The sequence below is a fragment of the Cydia strobilella genome, chromosome 22, assembly GCF_947568885.1.
Source record: "Cydia strobilella chromosome 22, ilCydStro3.1, whole genome shotgun sequence".
Lineage (NCBI taxonomy): Eukaryota > Metazoa > Arthropoda > Insecta > Lepidoptera > Tortricidae > Cydia > Cydia strobilella.
The window spans coordinates 10,068,703-10,089,241 of NC_086062.1; the positions used below are offsets into that span (position 1 = coordinate 10,068,703).

The window sequence follows — 20,539 nt, forward strand, 5'->3', positions numbered from 1 at the left end:
AAGAAAATAGAGCGAAAGTTTTGTATGTAAAAATTCTACTCTCTCTAATTTCTTTGTATCACAATTTCTAGCAACGAAAACTAGTACCAGACATAGATATATGATACTAGAATGTTCATGTCTAATTTCATGTTGTTTTACTTGTTTTAGAATGTCGTTTTAAAATGCGAGCGTAACTGGGCGCGCGTTTTCTAAAATATTGAAAACCTGATTCTCACAGATCCTGGTGTTTTTGGGTTCTTTCAACTCAGAATCACTAGCACATTTTAATCCTGATGATATAAAAAAGTGTATAAAATAATTAATATAAAAAATTGTATGAAAATTGTACATTCCAGTACGTCACGCACATACAAATAAAAAAAATCACACTAAAACGTGACGTAACGGAATGGACATTTTGGGACATCTTTTTTTTAATGGCAGGATGGAGAATGCTGTCGTGTCGATTCTGAGTAGAATGAGCCCAAGAATGTCTAGATTTGAAAGAATCAGGTTTTCAATATTTATTTTAGAAAACGCCTCGATTGTATAGCTGCGGCTAGTTCATGTGAGTTCATGTGACTCTTAACTTAAATTCGCGGTCTTCCTAAATTTTGATGACACTTACCTAATTGATCAGATTAGGCTAGCCATAATCAAAGATAGATATAACTCCGTAATAGATGGATACAGTCTAAGGAAAAAACGTGCCTCGAAAATCAAGAAAATTTGATTCTCGTTCAGAGGGCGCTACTAGCATTGGCCTACTGTCGTATAGATGGCGTTGACGGTTTCGTTTGTTATTTAACAATTTTAACGCATATCAGTGAAAGAACATGGGTCAAAATCCTAAAAATAATTAATGCAAATAAAAAAAAACATTTATCCATATTTAAATAAATTTTATCGCATTTTTATAAATATTTATTTTTAGTTCTAAAGTGTGTCGACAGATGGCAGTGAATTTACTGGGGTTACAAAATTTACTATGACAGTACAGCTCTAGTATAAGTTACTCTATGCCACAATCGATATTTATTTCCGATCCTTCGTGTGTGGCGACCGGAGATTACAATTAAGTAATTACTTGACTAATTTCTACAATAACCTTTAGTCATGTCATTAGGATCAGTCGAATATGGTTTGAGCAAAAGGTGGCTGGCATTAATCTCGATTTTTTTATCATCAAATACTTTTCCTTTGTGTTGTGTAGAGTTATGTTTTAAAATGAAGATAATTACACCATTTTTGAGACAAGTAAGTTTTGAAATCATTTTTAGTTTATCGGTTAAGCTTTATCTGCTAAATGTATAATACCTACATTTAGTTTTTATGACCCTCAAATGTATAATCCTTTTATCTTTAATAACTTAGCATTTTTTTTCTTTAGAAGAGTGAATAGGCTATTACTGAACCAGTGAGCTCCATCTTAGGCCTTGTCTTCACTTTCCAGTGTGACTAGGGACAAAGATAGATATAACTCCGTAATAGATGGATACAGTCTAAGGAAAAAACGTGCCTCGAAAATCACGAAAATTTGATTCTCGATCAGATGGTGCCACTACTATTGGCCTACTTTCGTATAGAGGGCGTTGACAGTTTCGTTTGTATCAGTGAAAGAAATGGGTCAAAATCATACAAAAATAATTAATGCAAGTAAAAAAAATCATTTATCTATATTTTAAATACATTTTATCGTACTTTTATAAATCTACCTTTTTAGTTTTAAAGTGTGTCGATAGATGGCAGTGAATTTACAAAATTTACTATGACAGTACCGCTCTATCCTATTATATCCTCTTTGCTAGGGATAATCGCCGAACAGTTTATAATTAAAAAAAATCGGAGAGGTCCTTATTCAACACCTAAAGAACTGAAACCATAAATACTCGCCCTGTCAAGATTTTTAAAATCTAATCTGTGTTAATGTATAAATATGTCGTTTTCAAGTAGAAGGTACCACATTGTCGCTTTCCATAAGGACACTGACAGGTTATTTGTATAAAGTTATAAACAAATTTCGTCCTTAAGGTAAGCGACAATGTGGTACCTTTTGCTTGAGAATGTCACATTAATGTGTAGGTACAGTCCGTCTAAGCTAACTTTGCACCGACTTGAACATAACAAAGTAAGACTCTCATTATAAACATCATATTTTCATATAATTCAGACATTAATAGCAGCGTTTTACCTTACAATAAAACGCTTATTAAGCGAAATACCTTATTTGAAGCCTATATTATAATATTTGAGAGAGCGATGCAGTTTGTCAGTGACGAGCGGTTCCGGTTCATGATTGTGCTGACATCTACCGGCATGTTTCCACTTTACCAATTTCAGTTTTAACCCCCTCCAACTCCACCAGCGACCGTGGCGTGCGACCTCGGATTTAGTTCATTGGGTCTCAAAATATACCATAATAAAACAAAGTTGCAATATACCACTTACCAAAGGGTTGAGTTCATTTATTATTCCGATGTGTAATAAAACAAAGACATACACTGGTATCACTGGTATGCACTGGCATTGAACTGTAAAGACAGTAGATGTTGCTATTTGCATATTGCATGGTATAGGTTAAAATGCAGCGTGCCAAAAGTGCCCTCAACGGGCATAATAAAATAAAAGTGATGTGGTTTATTGCAACTGAGTGTTGTAGCCACAGGCGAAGTTAAAAATATAGGCTTCAAATAAGGTATTTCGCTTAATAAGCGTTTTATTGTAAGGTAAAACGCTGCTATTAAGCTTCTGTACCGTTATTTGAAGCCTATATTATAATATTTGAGACGTGTCTGTGATCGCCTGGTGGTCAGAAAACGCCAATGTGACTTATGTGACTCATTTATACTCATAAGTGAAACTGGTGGAAACAACTAGTACAAGTGCACTTAACAATCCGGGTACATGGATGAATGTGAAATAGACTAATGGGCTAAGTGTGAAGTGACATATTTTACTACACCTAATTATTTATAGGTGGGTAATTAGGGTCGTCAAAAACTGAATGTATATAGATATCAGTATGTTTATTAAAAATTATTTCTGACAACCTTATTATATTTTATTTCATCCATCCCACAAATGTATTTAGGCCATAATTTGTGTTTGTATTCTTTTTCAATATTTATTATTGTATTCAACGTATTTACCTTGCAACGAGGAAAATAAACCTTGATTGTTGAACATTTTAAGTGTCATTTACCCATGTAATAATACCCGACATTAGTAATGATAAGGCAGGATACAATTTATTTTACAGGCACCCAAAAACGAGTTTTCAATACATTCCTCCGAGCCTCACTTGTTTCTTTTTAAAAGTCTTAGTATTTGAGGCAGGTAATTAACATGTAAAGTGCACTTGTCACCACAGTGTAAACGTGATCAGGGCTTTCGGTCAATCAATTAAAGGATTAACTCATTAGCTACCATTATTTTCTAGCTATGGTACAATCTTGAATAACAATTAGATCGTGAATGATATTATGTTGACAAGTTAATTTCGGTAGGGCTATAACAACTTTCTGTTGCCCATCTGAAGGAGTTACCTCAGCCAGGTACCCAACATGAACTCTCTGTCGTTGTGTAGGTACAGTGCTTAGCAGCTGAGCCTCAGCTATTCATAATGTGAATGCCCTTGTTATAGGTATATACATTTTGTATAAAACTAAACTTTTCTATGATAGTCGCTATGTTGGTAAAGCCTAACTCCACAGAGTATTCCAAAATATTCTAGGGCCTAAGCCCATACTAACCAACCTATTATGTGGTTTTATTTTATTACACGAGCAATAATTAGAGCCGGTATGGTAAGTATAATATTAATCCGAGAGCTGTATTACCGCAAGAATAACAGTAAGATGTTCCTCTCATTACTATTTGTGAAAATATGTAACATCCTGCAAGATGTATATAATATTAGTATATTAGGGCGTACGACATATATAACTTAACTTGGCCTTTGGTTTTAGATTAAACACGTAGTGACCGTATCTGATCAAAGTCATAAGCAAGTGCTGTATTATTGGTAATAAAAACCCCGTCAATTCCGGTTAACCAGCTACAACAACTGAATCTAAGCTCTGTCCAGAGAATTGCTCTTCCGCTTGGTTCTTTGTGCCGTTTGATATTTTACACATTAGGTACTCTGTTTGCGTTTCTGTTTAGCCAAGGTTTGGCCCGTGCATAGACGACAGATCTGCGTAGTGTTTCAAAACAAATATTTGCATTCGCATAATTTCAACCTATAACAGCCATGCTACCCGGAAGACGGCTACAAAGCTAGGGCGTTTTGTCTACAACAGCACCTTATTTCGGGATTACTTGTACTACCAGTAGCGCAAGCTCAAGAAAGAGCAAGATATATTTATATATAGATTATAGATTTAACTGATGTTATTATCTGGCGGGTTAGGTAGGTAAGGTCAATGACCTTCGCGTGTAAAATGATCAGCCTTCAATCATTTGGCATTAAGCACCCTTCTTCTTTTTATGTTTTTGAAGAGAAACGAAAGAAAAATAGTGATGTAGCTTTCAAATGAAGTGCCTTAAAGTGTCAAACGTGATTTGAGCACCAATTCAACCTGCCGCCTGGGCTATGGCGCAGGCACCTAGCTTTAAATCTTATCAACCCTCTATATTAGGATGATTTAAATAATAGTTATCTGAGTGAGCTTAATGATTCGCGCATGTATTTGTACCATTCTCACAAAGCTAATACTGTTTTTAAAATATTGTTACCAAAAACAATAAATATGGGAGGAATTTCACCGGACACCATTAATGAGCATTAGTACAGTAATAACCATCGAGATTACCTTATTACTGCTTCCTGAGTAATTTTTAGCTTTTGATATTTAGAAACAAACTGACCGTTTTTTATATTGTTGGATTTTAACCCATTGATACATGTATGTAAATTCTTTCAGCTTATTAACTTAAGGGATTGGATCAGTTTTCCAGAAAATGACCTTTGTCCCCATTCCTTAAAAACGTGCGAGTCTGCGAGGGCTCTGTTGTTAACCTGAAGTTGTCTAGGGAATCTAGGACATTTATATCATTAACGTGTGTTATTCATCTGGATTGATAAACAAAATGGCTTTGTTTCATTTGGACTGATACTCTGAGTAGATGAGTTGCAATGTGAGAGTCATACACATTTTATACATATAGTAATTTGATTACCTCGTTCACGTCTTTCCTGAAGACAATGCAAAGTTAAAGGAGTCTAAAGTTAACTTCTTACAATGCACCCTTGCAGGTGGGATACATTGTATCAAACATTTATAATTATATGCAGAGAAGGAACCTTTCTCTTAATGTTTTGACCCACATGGGATTAATCCCATCATTTAAATGATGAATTTTTGGCCTGAGCCAGTCAAGAGTAATGTATTTCTACCTTTTAATGAATGAATAAACTGAAAATGAATGAAAAAATTAACAACTTCAGGCACTAGTGGCCCATTAACTTGCAATCGCAATGACTTGCATCATATGTGGCGCCGGGGCGGCCCGCTGGTTATGGCAAACAAAATTAAATTTTAAAATTTTAGTTCAACGATTAGTATCATGAACTTTATAAAATCGTGACCTTGGCCCTGGCATAGGAATTACACAATTATTTGCTTGATTGAATGAACCGCGTCTAAACCCACTTCTAACCTAATAGATTGGTTTGTTAAAAACGGGGTTCTTGGTGCTTATGGTGATTTCTAATCTTACTGCCCTAAAAGCCAGTTAACCCACTCAATGCCAGAGCGAACTACGCGTTGCTAGCGTAGCTAATAACACGAGAAAAACAGTATGTAGCGAAAAGCGTCTACGAAAGGGAACCCGCCTAGCGGGTCGCTGGCAGTGAGTGTGTTACTTATTTTATCTTTTTAGGGTCTTATAATATTAAGACTTAGGGTCTCCCCGGGAGAATTTAATGTTTATTAGTGAGGTGTGTTTTTGCAGCAAAACGAAAGTGTAAATAATTTCTCAAATGCCTTGCGTAGGCAGAGATTTACATGGAGGTGAATCATTTTTACACATTGAAAAACATGTTAAATAGATACTTGTATCATAATTGCTTTGTAGTAGCAATATTTGGTTAATAAACTCCTGAACTAATTGCTGCGCGCTTGCACAGCAGGCTAATGTATATTGCACGCCTTGCGCAGGCATGTTGTATGATATTAATATACTTAGCTTAAACAGTTTTAGTGTAACTGTAACTACTAAAAACCCAGTAACAACAGTTCCAGAACAATGTCCAACTATTAGCTTTTCGCCCAATGACTAATCATTTTTACACGCCTTACGCAGGCGGTAATAAAAGGTCTTGGCGTTTGGAGCCCTGTTGATTGTATTATACCAGTGTTATAGTATTTTGCTTCATCTACTAGCTTTTCATGATAATGAAACTCGCACGCCTTGCGCAGGCGACGGGTCTTCAGCTGGCTAAATAATAATATTCACACGCCTTACGCAGGCGGGAAATTTTAAGTATGTTATTTGAATTCTAAAGCATAGCACAGCGTAGCTTAACAGCACATATTTTAATAAACTTTCCGGCAATACCCGCTTGCGCAGTGGGTAATTGCTGTAGTATTTAGGGCTTGGCGGATATCCATTATATAAGTTACGTTATGGTGGTAAATTTCTTCACACCTTTCGCAGGTGGGAAATCTTAGAGTATACTAAGCCAACATAATGCACCATTGTACTACTCTGCTTATGTAGCAGGAATGTATGCCTAGTGCAGGCAGCGGCTCCGTAACCACCAGACCTCCCAGCCTCAATTACGTTACTCAGTTTTTTCACAAGAGTTATTTTCATAGCAAAGGGTAAAATAGTGCCCCTCCTGTATGCTGTTATACATATACATATATATACGAAATCCAAATTTTGTATGTATAAAAATACTTATTAACCAAAATTCATAACAACACAAACTGGATAGAGATACCTCAGTTTTACATACAAGAGTTTCACTTTCCAATCCCTTGCTTGAACTAGCAGGCAGCTTTTAACAGCTAAGTATTTATTGTTAGGTACAAAACCTTTAATTGAAAATAAAATTCAAAGGTGCTGACCGTACCGTCACTACCGTGCAACCAAAGTTGGCAATACTTAAGAGAAAACTTTCCAAAGACTATAGACACAAAGATCGAAAAGGGAGGTTTTCGATGTAGGTTTGTTAGTTACCTTTCGCTCTTCAGAGCGGAAATAGAAGCCCAGCGATAGCTGGGCTTCGTCGACTTTAAGGCAGATAGGACCCTAGTTTGGAAGCGACTAGAGTAACTGTTTAATGGTGCCAATACCAAATATGGCATTTCTTTATTTTTGTGATATTTCGATTTCAATGCAAAGGAAAATAATTTTTATTACAGCAGCACAGTACCAGAAAATGTGGAAATGCACGGAAAATATCAGGTCATAGGTATATCTCACTATCATTAACACTGTAATTACTTTAGCCTAAAAATACTAAATGCAAACACACAGTGATTACTTGGCATAAATTACGACGTCATAGAGCGCGTCTGTTTAAGACCTTTGAAATTAGGCAGTTCTATTTTGAAATAGAAACCGTTATAACCTCCCTTTCGGAGGACACTAAAACGGAGGCCTATAAATTGCCATTTTCACTTTTTCAAGGGCCTGTTCCGTGCCTTAAGACGAATCGATTCACGGTAAACAAAATAATATAAAAGTCGCATACTTACGGCGACCGCTGCGCTGCGCTCGCGATGTGAATCGATCACGTGTCAGCTTCTCTAAACACGTTAACGAACCCGAGCTGTCCGTCAAATGTTTTAAATTTAAATTATATTAATAATCGAACGGTAACACCGTTTTAAAAAAAAAATACTTTTAATTAGTACTTACAAAAAATTCTAAGAATTTAAGAATTTCTAAGAATTTTTTGTAGTGAACCGAACGTTCCGACAAACAGAACGCCAATGAACTAAATCCGAGGTCGCACGCCACGGTCGCTGGTGGAGTTGGAGGGGGTTAAAACTGAAATTGGTAAAGTGGAAACATGCCGGTAGATGTCAGCACAATCATGAACCGGAACCGCTCGTCACTGACAAACTGCATCGCTCTCTCAAATATTATAATATAGGCTTCAAATAACGGTACAGAAGCTTAATGATGATATTGTCACACTGTCATTTCAAATGCCATGCAAAGTTAGCTTGGTCCAACTCTAGTTGTATATTTGACCCAATATGAAAAGGATTCTGACATACCTAACAGTAAAACTTTGAAATATTAATTTTATTTTAATTTCTATACGTAGGCCGAGCACATTGATTGACGCGACAGTATATCGCCGCGAGATAGACTACCCGTCTTTTACTAACTGTATGAATTAAAGGGGAACGGGTAGTCTATGTCGCGGCGAGATACTCTCACGCCAATCATGTGCTAGCCCGGTTGGTATCAAATAATTTAAGTAAATCATAATAGATGATTAATTAATTGTTAATTGATTTATTTATTATTATAACAAGTATATTAGTAAAATCATTATCCTCTCACAAGACCACCTCATTACTATAATTGTAGATATAAATGCCCTAACGCATAAAAGTCTTAACAGCCATTGGACAAACGCATTCAAATATTCAACGTATTACCGCGAAATAAAGTTGAAATTCAAACTGGTTTGGCAATGTCTGTTAAGCATGATGGAGTAGTGTATAAAATGTCGTTTTTATTGGTAGGTTGCCATGTATTTACATACACTTACTGTTTGTTTATAATATCTTAACTATTAGACAAATTACTGGGAAGATCTTAATTGTGCTTCACACAAACGATAAAACTGATGGTATAGATTTAGTTTTATCTGTTTCATAATATTCAACAGGGTATTTGACTACCAGTCAAATCAGTTTCTTTTTTCGAACTGTCAATACGATTTTGCTACTATGGAATTTATATGAAACACTAGCATGTGACGTCACAATCAAATTACATACGTCTTTATAGTTTTATACGGGTTTTAAAATGGAAAATAGTTCTGTGATACATGGTATAAAATAATTTATTTTAAATACAGTCAAATACCCTATTTTAAATAAACATAATATTGAGGTTGTAAGAAACAAGATCCAGGAAAACGGCATGCCAATAGAATACGTAAGGCTCCTTGAACACTGCCTCACTACAAATTATTTTCTGTTTCGCGGGCAATATTATATTCAGGCAGAGGGAGTAGCGATGGGCAGTCCGGTGGCTCCAGTGGTGGCTAACATTTGGATGGAACACTTTAAGCACCTAGCCCTTTCTGCGCCCCCAGTTCCCGTTAAAATTTGGAAGAGGTACGTGGATGATGTGTTCTGCATAATTAAGGGTGGTAAACAGGAAGTTGAACTGATGCTACACCTTAATAGCATGCACCGATCCATGTCGTTTACATTGGAAATGGAACAAGAAAGGAGTATTGCGTTTCTGGATGTGAGACTGAATGTTACAGGTTGTGGCATGCTGGGACACTCAGTCTATAAGAAACCGACTCACACGGACCGCTATTTACACGCGAGCTCGCACCATCATCCCAGACAGTTAAACTCGGTTGTGGCATCACTGAATAATCGAGCACACGCTCTGTGTGACTCGCTACATCTAAACCAGGAGCTGAACCATGTTCAGTGTCCTGATGATGAATGGCTACAGAGTTAACATTGACAAGCGGGACACAAAAACCAAGCGCCTCACTCATCGCGTTGAGAGACAGCCAGCGTTTATGCCGTACGTCAAGGGTGTGACAGACAAGATATCAAAAATACTAAATAACTACTCTGTAAAAACTATCTTCACCCCGCACAGGAAAATTGCACAATTTCTGCGGTCGCCTAAAGACAATTTTCCCCTGGAAAAACCTGGTGTATACAAAGTTGAGTGCAGCTGTGGTAGTTCGTCATTGGGCAGACCAAACGCACTATTGCCTGCAGAATTAAAGAACACATTGCTGCGGTCAAGAACAATGACGTTCGCAAGTCAGCTATTGCTCAGCATCTCCTTGAGTCGAGTACAAATCACTGGATCGAGTTGCATAGTCCCAAGGTCATTTCGACAGAACGCCACTATATACCAAGATTGGTAAGAGAAGCCGTTGAAATTCACAAATACAAAAATTTCAATCGTGAAGATGGGTTTAAACTGTCAAATGTGTGGAATCCTGTGATTTGTTTGTGTAAAAAACCAGTGATATCCGAATCAAACACGCGTAGTGATACCGTGAGTGTAGTGTGTTTGGACAGACCAACGATTGTGAACGCGACCGGACCAACAAGTGTGAATGCGACCGTTGGTAACGGTGAAAGTGAACGCAGCCGACGCGCAAGAATGAGGGTAGACAGAGCGCTGTCTACACAACTTTGACACCCACCCGCTATCTTCAGTCACCCGTGAACATGATGCATGTAACTGCGTCGAAATATCGGGAGCTCACAAATAATACAAAAGGTAATCACGGTCTATATCCCGGTCAATATAAGTCTAGTGAAACTAACCGTGAATCATTCAAAACTCTAAACATAACATAAATTATAATACAAATTGTTTTACAAATTTAATTATAATACATACTATACATAATACATATAATACAAATTTAATTAAATAAACATAATATAAATTATAATACAAATTGTTTTAATTGTTTATCAGACGAGATAAAGTCAATTTGTGTAACGCGGCGTACTACGTAGGCGAACAACACGCGAACGCGAAGCTAAGCGATGCGGCGCGAGATGAATCAATCCTTTGATACCTATTAGAAGTGTCCTACGTGGGCGATCTAGTTGCTAGTGACACAAATACCTAATTGTCTTGGGACTTCCTAACAATATTAAGATATCGATGAAAGTTATTTCAATTTGGCTGTTTATTCGAATTTAAACAATATGTATGTTTGAACTATGTAGGTATCTTTGAATTGGCATTTTTTAATATTAAAATCCATTAAAAAGCACTAAAATTTATTATATTATAATATCGATGTTGAATGCAGGTTAATATGTTCCTCTTTAATCCGATGAACTTAATAATCCACTATGGAATTCGAAGCATATTAAGATTGTCGACAATTTATTTATTTATTTAGGCTATAAATAACAGTGTAGGTAGTAGGGGTTACTCTCCGCAGACGAAAACAACGTAATTATCTCAGTCGGCTTATTTATTGCAACACTAAGTCATCATTATCATGTCAGCCGATAGACGTCCACTGCTGGACATAGGCCTCCCCCAAGGCTCGCCACTCCGCCCGATCCTGTGCCGCTCGCATCCACCGAATTCCCGCGACCTTAACCAGGTCGTCGCTCCATCTCGTTGGAGGCCTACCGGCAGCTCGTCTTCCAGTACGCGGACACCAGAACCTTCCGGCCCCACCGGCCATCAGTTCTGCGAGCAATGTGCCCCGCCCACTGCCACTTAAGATTCGCAATTCTGCGAGATATGTCGGTGTCCCTAGTTCGCTTTAAGTGTATTATGCGTAATAATACACTTAAAGCGTGATTAATAAAAGCATTTTAGGTAGAAAGATAGATTAAGTTAAAATAATTTATAATGTAATTTAATATTATGAAATAAATAAATCAATATCAAAATCTATATTCTAATTTAATGGCGCCATGTACCTATAGTTTAACCATTTTTAAACCTTTTTTAACGGCTCAAAATGCTTTATTTATGCTTTAAATTTATTTATGTGACTATCAATAAATAAATAAAAATAAAAATAAAAATAAAAAAAATCAGGCCTACTTGAACGTACACTGACATCAAAATGATATCTGGTTGTCAGTTCGTTACCGTGCATTATGCTCGTATTTGTCGTGGGTTTGTATTGGCGCAAACAAGACGCATGATAACTAATTGACATCATTCAGATGTCGGTGTACGTTCGAATTGACCTGTATAACTACGGTCAGCCAAGTCCAATTTTACCTTTTGAAATTATAAATAGCAGTAGGGTGGCAGTTTTCATACACAAATAGCTATAATCTACGACATAAGCATGTTTCAATCTCCATAACATTTCATGGCCTTGTCTATTATACATATCTTATATAGAATTAGGTTATCAAAACTAGTTCATAATTTAAACAGTGATAAATGCTTAAGTATAGTGGGGTTATTCCATTAGTGTGAGTAAATAAATAAATCTTCTTAATATGTCCAAATGTGTTTATTTACAATCATAAAAATAAATTTATAACAAAACTTCCGTGAGACACAGACATATTAAACATATTGATAACGGGTCGAGCGTTTTCGACTTAAAATACGTGTGTGACCCGTTATTAATATGTTTCATAAAAATAAAAATAAAATATAACAAATAAATTAACTTTATTTGTTAAATTAACAAATAAAGTACAATGCAAAATTAAATATTTCATTAAAAAAAATCTCCGCAAGCTGCACTGGGTGCAAAGGTGCCCATCTTCTTTATTAAACTATAGTTATACACTGGCAACATAATTGTAGCCAGACGCCACGGTTATCTGACCTACAGGCTTATTCAAACCTTTTTTATTATTATTGAGAAACAAACAGTCTTAAAATAAACATTAGCAACTTAGCTAATAGCTACAAATTGATTTTTTATAGACCTATAGTTTCCTAATTCACATATCGAGGTACAATTAAAAAGTAATGATAAATAGTGCAAACTTGTAGTATCTAGTAGTCGTACATAATCATAACAATAGTACACCTACTAATAACAATAGCATATAAATGTATAAAATGTATAAATTATATTTTGATATCAAAATGATGTAATTTTGTTATCATTCGCTCGTGTATCTCGCTCATGGCAATACACGTACGAACAAGTACGAGCGAAATGCACGCCAGAATTATAACAAAATAACATCATTTAGATATGAAAATTAGCCTCCTTAGGTTTGTTCGCTGCCAACTGTCGTTAAGATGGAAGTGGAGGACCCGCGAGAAATCGCCTTTTCTCGACTTTAGTTAATGTAGTTAGTAATTAATTAAGTTAATTTAAGATAGTCTTATGTAATACAAATTTAATGTATTATAAGGACCCATTTGTATGTTGCCAAAAACAGCTAAAAAGGCTAGACCAATGTAACTTTTATAATATCTATGTAAAACCCTTTTTATGTGCAAATAAATGATTATGATTATGATTATGATTTCATACAAACGTAGTCCTAATTTTCCTCTCTGGATATTAACAGTATTAAAAATCAACTACAGCCATGCCCTCACGTTTCATTTTTTTCGAATTTTCGAAGAGTTCGGAACATGTAAAAATTTGTATGATAATCAACACATCGAAAAAAGTCAAACGTAGGGGCATAGCTATGGCTATAATATACATTAAATTATTTAAAAATATTTTCCATAATGTCAAGAGACGAAAGGAGAGGAGAAATATCGAGAGAGGAAAATGGGGACTACGTTTGTATGCAGAAACGGCCGTCCCCTTTCCTCTTAAGGGAGTTTGTTTTGTGCCTACGTACACTAAACTCATTTCATAAGCATCAATCAATACTGTTCATATTTAATAATATCAATCGTTACTGTTTTTAGGATTCCGTACCCAAAGGGTAAAAACGGGACCCTATTACTAAGACTCCGCTGTCCGTCTATCTGTCACCAGGCTGTATCGCAAGAACCGTGATAGCTAGCCAGTTGAAATTTTCACAGATGACGTGTTTCTGTTGCCGCTATAACAACAAATACTAAAAAGTACGGAACCCTCGGTGGGCGAGTCCGACTCGCACTTGGCCGGTTTTTTTCTGAATCATAAAGACACAATGCTGCCATATTTTTTTACGAGCATTTTCTATATCTAGCGATATTTTAACAGTATTTTCGGCATAATATATATAAAGGAAAACTAAAATTCCAAAAATCATACCCCGGGGTTTTAGGTGCGCGGTAACGATTTCGTGTAAGTAGGTATTTATACTTTGTTTATTGTATAATTAATAGCAAAAATTAGTGCCAAACTATGAATTAAAAATGTTAAAATAGTTTCTGTTTTACCTACTTTTGGGCTAGCGTAAAACATTTCCGCACCCAAAACCCCGGGGTATGCCAATAACAAATATTAGGCACTCCCAACTCGCCCGAAAACTTTTCTTAGGGGTTTCGTAATAGCCCCTACGTACCTTAGATAAACATAGCTGCAATTTGCTGACTAGTTCAACAACAATGACTACTGATAAATATGATATTTTAAACAGTTTAAACTTTAACGGTTTATAAAAGTAAATAATTGATTTCTATTTAAGAGCATTTGTAATGTGCAATGTATTTTTACCCTTCCGACTTAAACAGTAAAACCGTTTTTTGAACGGATTTAAAACTAAACTAATTAAATATAAATTAAATGCTATCACAGATAGATACTAGTAAAATGACATAACAGCAGAATGAGTGCGTTTGAGTAGTTTACCCGTGCGGCAATTATTACAATAATAAAAATATAAAAATAATGTCAGAAAAAACTAAGACGTTTAGTCCATTTTTGAGACAAGTAAGTTTATTGTGTAACTTTATTTAGTTAGTAATTATTATAGCTTTATTTATCCGTACACTTAGTTACACGTTTGAAATACTTTTAAAGTAGTTTATATAGATATTATTGTATCCATACCATGGCCCCTATAGGGTAGCTAGCTATTAGCTACCTAGCTATACCCTATAGGGTAGCTATTAGCTACCCTATAAAGAACTGGTTGACCACAGCTCAAGACAGACAAACATGGAATAAGATTCCAGTTCTTTAGGGTTCCGTACCCGAAGGGTAAAAACGGGACCCTATTACTAAGAATCCGCTGTCTGTCTGTCTGTCCGTCTGTCACCAGGCTGTATCTAATGAACCGTGGTAGCTAGACAGTTGAAATTTTCACAGATGATGTATTTCTGTTGCCGCTATAACAACAAATACTAAAATCAGAATAATATAAATATTTAAGTGGGGCTCCCATACAACAAACGTGACTTTTTTGGCGTTTTTTGCGTAATGGTATGGAACCCTTCGTGCGCGAGTCCGACTCGCACTTGGCCGGATATATTCTTACCGTAAAACCACCCTACTATAATGCAATACTATACAACTACTATGGTCCACAAGCTCAATACACAATTAAGTATGAAAAAATGTTATTTTTTGTTTTATCTGGGTTTTTTCTCCCATTCATTGAATATTTTGCTTCAGAACTAATCAGAACTGTGTCATCGTCATTCCAAAAAATTACACCTAAACGAAGATATTCGATAATTAATTATACGCGACATAATACGTTTTCAAAGTTTATTTCATGAAGATATTCGAGTAGTTGGGAGATTTTGAGAATTTCAATTATCTAGTTGTACGATATTATAATCCAAAATGTTCGTGCTTCTGAGTAGAAATCTTATAAAATAAAAATCTAAAAAGTTTTTTAGATTTGAGAATTTTTATTTTACCTACCGCTTCGCTTGTAGTGTAAGACCAATTTTATATAAAATGACCTCCTACGTACCGACAAGGTTAGTTATTTTCTAAAGCATACATGTATGCTTAGATCATTTTTTTCATTGTCAGTGTCTGGTAACGGCCGCGGTGAGCAGCAGCGTCATCGGCTGCGGCTGCGCGTTCGGTTTCCCAGGGATCCTGTTACCGCAGTTGGAGCACCCTGATTCAGCGCTTCAAGTCACTGAAGACCAGGCTTCCTGGCTAGGTTAGTTTTCACCACAGACAACTAAAGTAGACAGTCTACTACCGCAGATGCAACATCCTGACTCAGCACTTCAAGTCTCTGCAGACCAGGCTTCTTGGCTAGGTTATTTTTCACCAAAGTTTGGTAACGGCTGCGGTGAGCAGCAGCGTCATCGGCTGCGGCTGCGCGTTCGGCTTCCCAGGGATCCTGTTACCGCAGTTGGAGCACCCTGATTCAGCGCTTCAAGTCACTGAAGACCAGGCTTCCTGGCTAGGTTAGTTTTCACCACAGACAACTAAAGTAGATAGTCTACTACCGCAGATGGAATATCCTGACTCGATCAGCACTTCAAGTCTCTGCAGACCAGGCTGCTTGGCTAGGTTAGTTTTCACCAAGGTTTGGTAACGGCCGCGGTGAGCAGCAGCGTCATCGGCTGTGGCTGCGCGTTCGGCTTCCCAGGGATCCTGTTACCGCACGCAGTTGGAGCACCCTGATTCAGCGCTTCAAGTCTCGGAAGACCAGGCTTCCTGGCTAGGTTAGTTTTCACCACGAACAACTAAAGTAGACAGTCTACTACCGCAGATGGAACATCCTGACTCAGCACTTCAAGTCTCTGCAGACCAGGCTTCTTGGCTAGGTTAGTTTTCACCAAGGTTTGGTAACGGCCGCGGTGAGCAGCAGCGTCATCGGCTGCGGCAGCGCGTTCGGCTTCCCAGGGATCCTGTTACCACAGTTGGAACACCCTAACTCAGCGCTTCAAGTCTCTGAAGACCAGACTTCCTGGCTAGGTTCGTTTTCATTTCACCAAGGTCTGGTAACAGCAGCATCGTCATCGGTTGCGGCTGCGCGTTCGGCTTCCCCGGGGATCCTGTTGCATGTTGCATGGAGCATCCTGATTCAGCACTTCAAGTATCTGAACTATTCTTCTTGACTAGGTCAGTTAAAATCCCACCATATGTAGATAATAATAATAATGAATATATCGGTGCCACCGAAGAGTCGAGAAATTCCTAGGTAACTAAGGGCGTAAATTGTAACATATTAGGGCATGCACATGATGCTATTGCCATTAATTTTAAGTTTTTGCTCCTAGACTCCGGAGAGAAACAAGTGTCATATAATAATTGATTTAAATTTCAGTCATAAAATAAAACTTTCGTTACCTAGACGTTTGTCACGTACCTAACCTTGAGTTGGACAGTCTATATTTTTCACTTCATCATCATGTAGATGTTAAGCCCGCTCAGACTACGCGGCGCGAAGCCGCGAACGCGAGTGTGGAGTCGATTTCGCTGATTAGCGAACTAGACTCCACACACTCGTTCGCGGCTTCGCGCCGCGATTCGCGCACGAGAGTGGAGGGCCCTTTAAAGAGCCCAGGTTCATCGGGATGTTAGGAAGTAAAAACTAGAATAGATTTTTATATATTGTAGATTTCATTAAGAGTATCCTCATAAAGTACCTGTTTTATGTAGTAATAGTCATTAAAGTTTAGTATTTATTTGTCAGAGTACGGTAACATATTACTAAGTAACCCCGACTGTATCGGTCTCATCAAGTTGGTGCAAACTTAGCTGAAATGGACTCTATTATCGAATTCAATGGACCATCGAAAATAATTGTTAATACGACAAAGGCTATTTTGAACATAAGACATGTTTCAACTAAATATATTTCAAAAATAAATCCCATTGGAAATTCGGTAGTTTTAACATTTAGGTATTTTGAGACTTGGACGATATTAATAAAGTAATTATGGTATTCGACCATTTTAAGAAGAAAACAATTTGACATTTTTAGGCATTTTGAGACTGTTGTTTTGAAATTTAGAAAGAACGGACAATGGCATTATGATATTTAGGTGTAATTAAACCAAGCCATGAAACGCACTTGAAACTTTACCCCCAAACTCTCTCATATAAAGCTAAAACAAAATGTTTTATATTCAGCTTCAGTTTCTTCAATCCCGATGATCTGCGGTAACTTCATGGTGCCAGCTTTGATGACGCGCGGAGGAAGAAAGGTGGCGCTCTACGTAGTAACCCTTACCATGATGCTGGGATGGTGCACCATCATGCTCGCCCATAGCTATGAGGTATGCTCGCAGACTATATGCTCAATCATCACCCCCGATCTATGGCAACTGGCTTCAGAGCCCCGCCTAGATGCCAGAGCCTAAAGGTCCCGGCAGTGATGATTTGTGGAGGATGGAAGGTGGCGCTCTACGTTGTCAGTCTTACCAAGATGGTGGGCCGGTGCATCATCATCCTGGCTCACAGCTATGAGGTAAGCGTACAGGGCTGCACAACACGCAACCCAAACTAGTCGCCTTAGCTGTTCTTGGTCTGGCTCATTGCCTTGGCTCATTTTCCTGAGAGCCTGGGGTCCACTCCGGGATTACAATCTTCTGGTGAAAATAAAGAGATAGTATAGTATTCCAACAAACAATACAGTATTCCATTAGTTTATATCCCTAGTGCTGAGAATATTGGAAAATTATTGGCAGTTAATTGTGAAATACCCACACTTTCAAGCAATGCAACATTCACATCACCCAAGTTACTTTTCTCACATTTTCTTAATCGTTTCAGCTGCTGCTGTTAGGCAGGCTACTCCAAGGCCTGTCGTTTGGCATGTTTATGCCACTCCGCTCTATCTTCATCGGCGAGTGCACCAGCCCGCGCTACCGAGGCGGATTCCTTTCCACCTCCACACTAGCCCAGACCTTCGGCCTCCTATTTGTCCACCTCATCGGATCACTCATCAGCTACCAGATGACTGCTCTCTGCTCCATATCCTTCGCTATCATCAGTCTCATCTTAGCCATAATCTCGCCAGAATCTCCAAGCTGGCTAGCGACAAAAGGACAATATGACAGATGCAGAAAGAACTTCATATGGTATAGAGGAGAAGAAGAAATACCAGAGCTGGAGAAGATGATACAGAGCGTTAAGCTTTTAGAAACAAAACAGAGTACTGAGCAGGCCAAACTTAAAGAGATGATGGCTGTTGCGACGAAAAGGGAATTCTACAAACCTATATTCCTCATGTTTGCCTTGTATATTCTGATGACGTATTCAGGAGGACTGATAATGGGAGCGTACTCGGTTACGATTCTGCAGCTTCTGCTTGGGCCTAGCATTAATGCTCATTTATGGATGGTGGCATTAGACTTTCAGAGATTAATCTTCAGTATAATTGCAGTTTATGTGATAAACAAAGTTAGAAGGAGAACAATGTTGTTTAGTGTTGGGGTTATCTGTGCTGGTAGTCAGCTAGCTATGGGCGCTTACGTCTTCGCTAGAGCTAAGGGTTATTTGTCATTTGATTATTTATGGATTTCTGGTATACTTATAAATCTGCAGATGTTGAGTGTGTCAATGGGGATGCAGCCACTGCCGTTTGTTATAGCTGGGGAAGTATTTCCTTTGCAGTACAGAGGTTTAGGTGGAAGTATCGGTTTAATAGCGCAGTGTGGCTCTGTCTTTATTGTTCTTAAGGCATTTCCTAGTTTAATAGCCCTTGCGGGTCTGCATGGAACATTTACTGTGTATGCTGGAGTGATAGTTGCTTGTCTGGCGGTGGCGTGGGTGCTATTACCGGAGACAAGCGGCCGGACTTTGCAGCAGATTGAAGAACACTTCAGGGGGGCTCCGCTCCCGGACCTTGAGACTGATGATAGGGAGTCAGCGCCTTTGAATGAGAAGCTGAATGGTGTAGATAAAAGAGGCAGTAAAACTAGTCAAACATTAAGTTGCAATGGCACAGAGAGAGTGAGTTTAGAAGAAACTGAACCTATTGGTACTGTTAAATAACGTCTCGTAATCAATTTAGGAAGTCACTAGATAGATGAGATATCTAATTAAAATATATAGCTACGTATTTTCATAAATTACAACTTACAACGTCTTACGTCAAACCGTACGGAATAAAGCTTGGGCCAAAGAAGAAAAAAAAATAATGACAGGGACGGTTGGCCCATCAGGTTGTCCAACGAAAACTTACAGCTGATCCGGTCATTTGTGCCAACAAGGCACTTGTAGGTTAAATTGGTATATTACTAGATCGATCTCAAATCCTAATAGTGTGGCACGACCATTCTCAGGAACTGTGGCGCAAGTAAATACTTGTAGTACAGCACTTCGCGGCCCACAAGGCCGTATAGAAGAGCAAGTTGCTGGAGAATAATCCTGGCTACGAGATTATGTCTACTTTTACAAGCTTTTTATTAACTTGCAATGTATGTAACTATGTTTGTACGGGTCAAATCTTGCAAGTTAAATTTGACCCACTTCCCGACTTCCAATGAAGCTGAAAATTTGCATGCATATGTAAGTCGGGTGACAATGCAATATTATGGTACCATCGAGCTGATCTGATGATGAAGACTGAAGTTGTCCATAGGAACTCTGTGATAAAACAATAAATCCTAATTGTGTTTGGAGTTTTTAGAATTGTTTCGATGAGTATATATTAGTTGCTTGTGGAATAAAAAGTACAGTCAGCGATAAAAGCTTGTACCAAAAATTATTTTTTTGTCAAAAACGTATTATTATTTTTATTTAAATGTGACGTTTTCAATCAAAAGGTACCACATTGTCGGTTGTCAATAAGGTTGATTTTGAATTAAAGTCATATTATCATTCAGAACCATCATGTAAAAGTCAATTTTACCAGCCAACCAACATGAAGAAACAACTCAAAATTTGCACTTTCTTATCAGGAGTCAGGAGTGATTGGGACATGAACGGAATAATATAATTCATGCGCGAGAAAACATTAACCTCCTATGGCTCAAGGTCCTACATATAGTACTTATTACGTTTGATGAAATTTAACCTTTTGGACGCCAATGACCGATATATACGCAC

General features: G+C 37.6%; 1 protein-coding gene across 1 annotated transcript; it reads left to right on the top strand.

Moving 5' to 3' along the window:
• The first annotated feature begins 14,458 nt into the window (after window positions 1–14,458).
• Window positions 14,459–19,499, top strand: LOC134751611 (facilitated trehalose transporter Tret1-2 homolog). Its single transcript, XM_063687088.1, has 5 exons — window positions 14,459–14,500; window positions 15,554–15,689; window positions 16,322–16,456; window positions 17,618–17,763; window positions 18,260–19,499. The coding sequence occupies exons 1-5, from the start codon at window positions 14,459–14,461 to the stop codon at window positions 19,481–19,483; spliced, it is 1,683 nt and encodes a 560-aa protein (XP_063543158.1). The 3' UTR covers window positions 19,484–19,499.
• Window positions 19,500–20,539: the final 1,040 nt, after the last annotated feature.

Bases quoted from the DNA above. Each gene is read 5' to 3' on its own strand.
- LOC134751611 (XM_063687088.1), top strand. From the start codon at position 14,459: ATGTCAGAAAAAACTAAGACGTTTAGTCCATTTTTGAGACAA. The intron at 15,690-16,321 runs GTTAGTTTTCAC...GTTTTCACCAAG, and splicing joins AGACCAGGCTTCCTGGCTAG to GTTTGGTAACGGCCGCGGTG. The intron at 16,457-17,617 runs GTTCGTTTTCAT...TTTTATATTCAG, and splicing joins AGACCAGACTTCCTGGCTAG to CTTCAGTTTCTTCAATCCCG.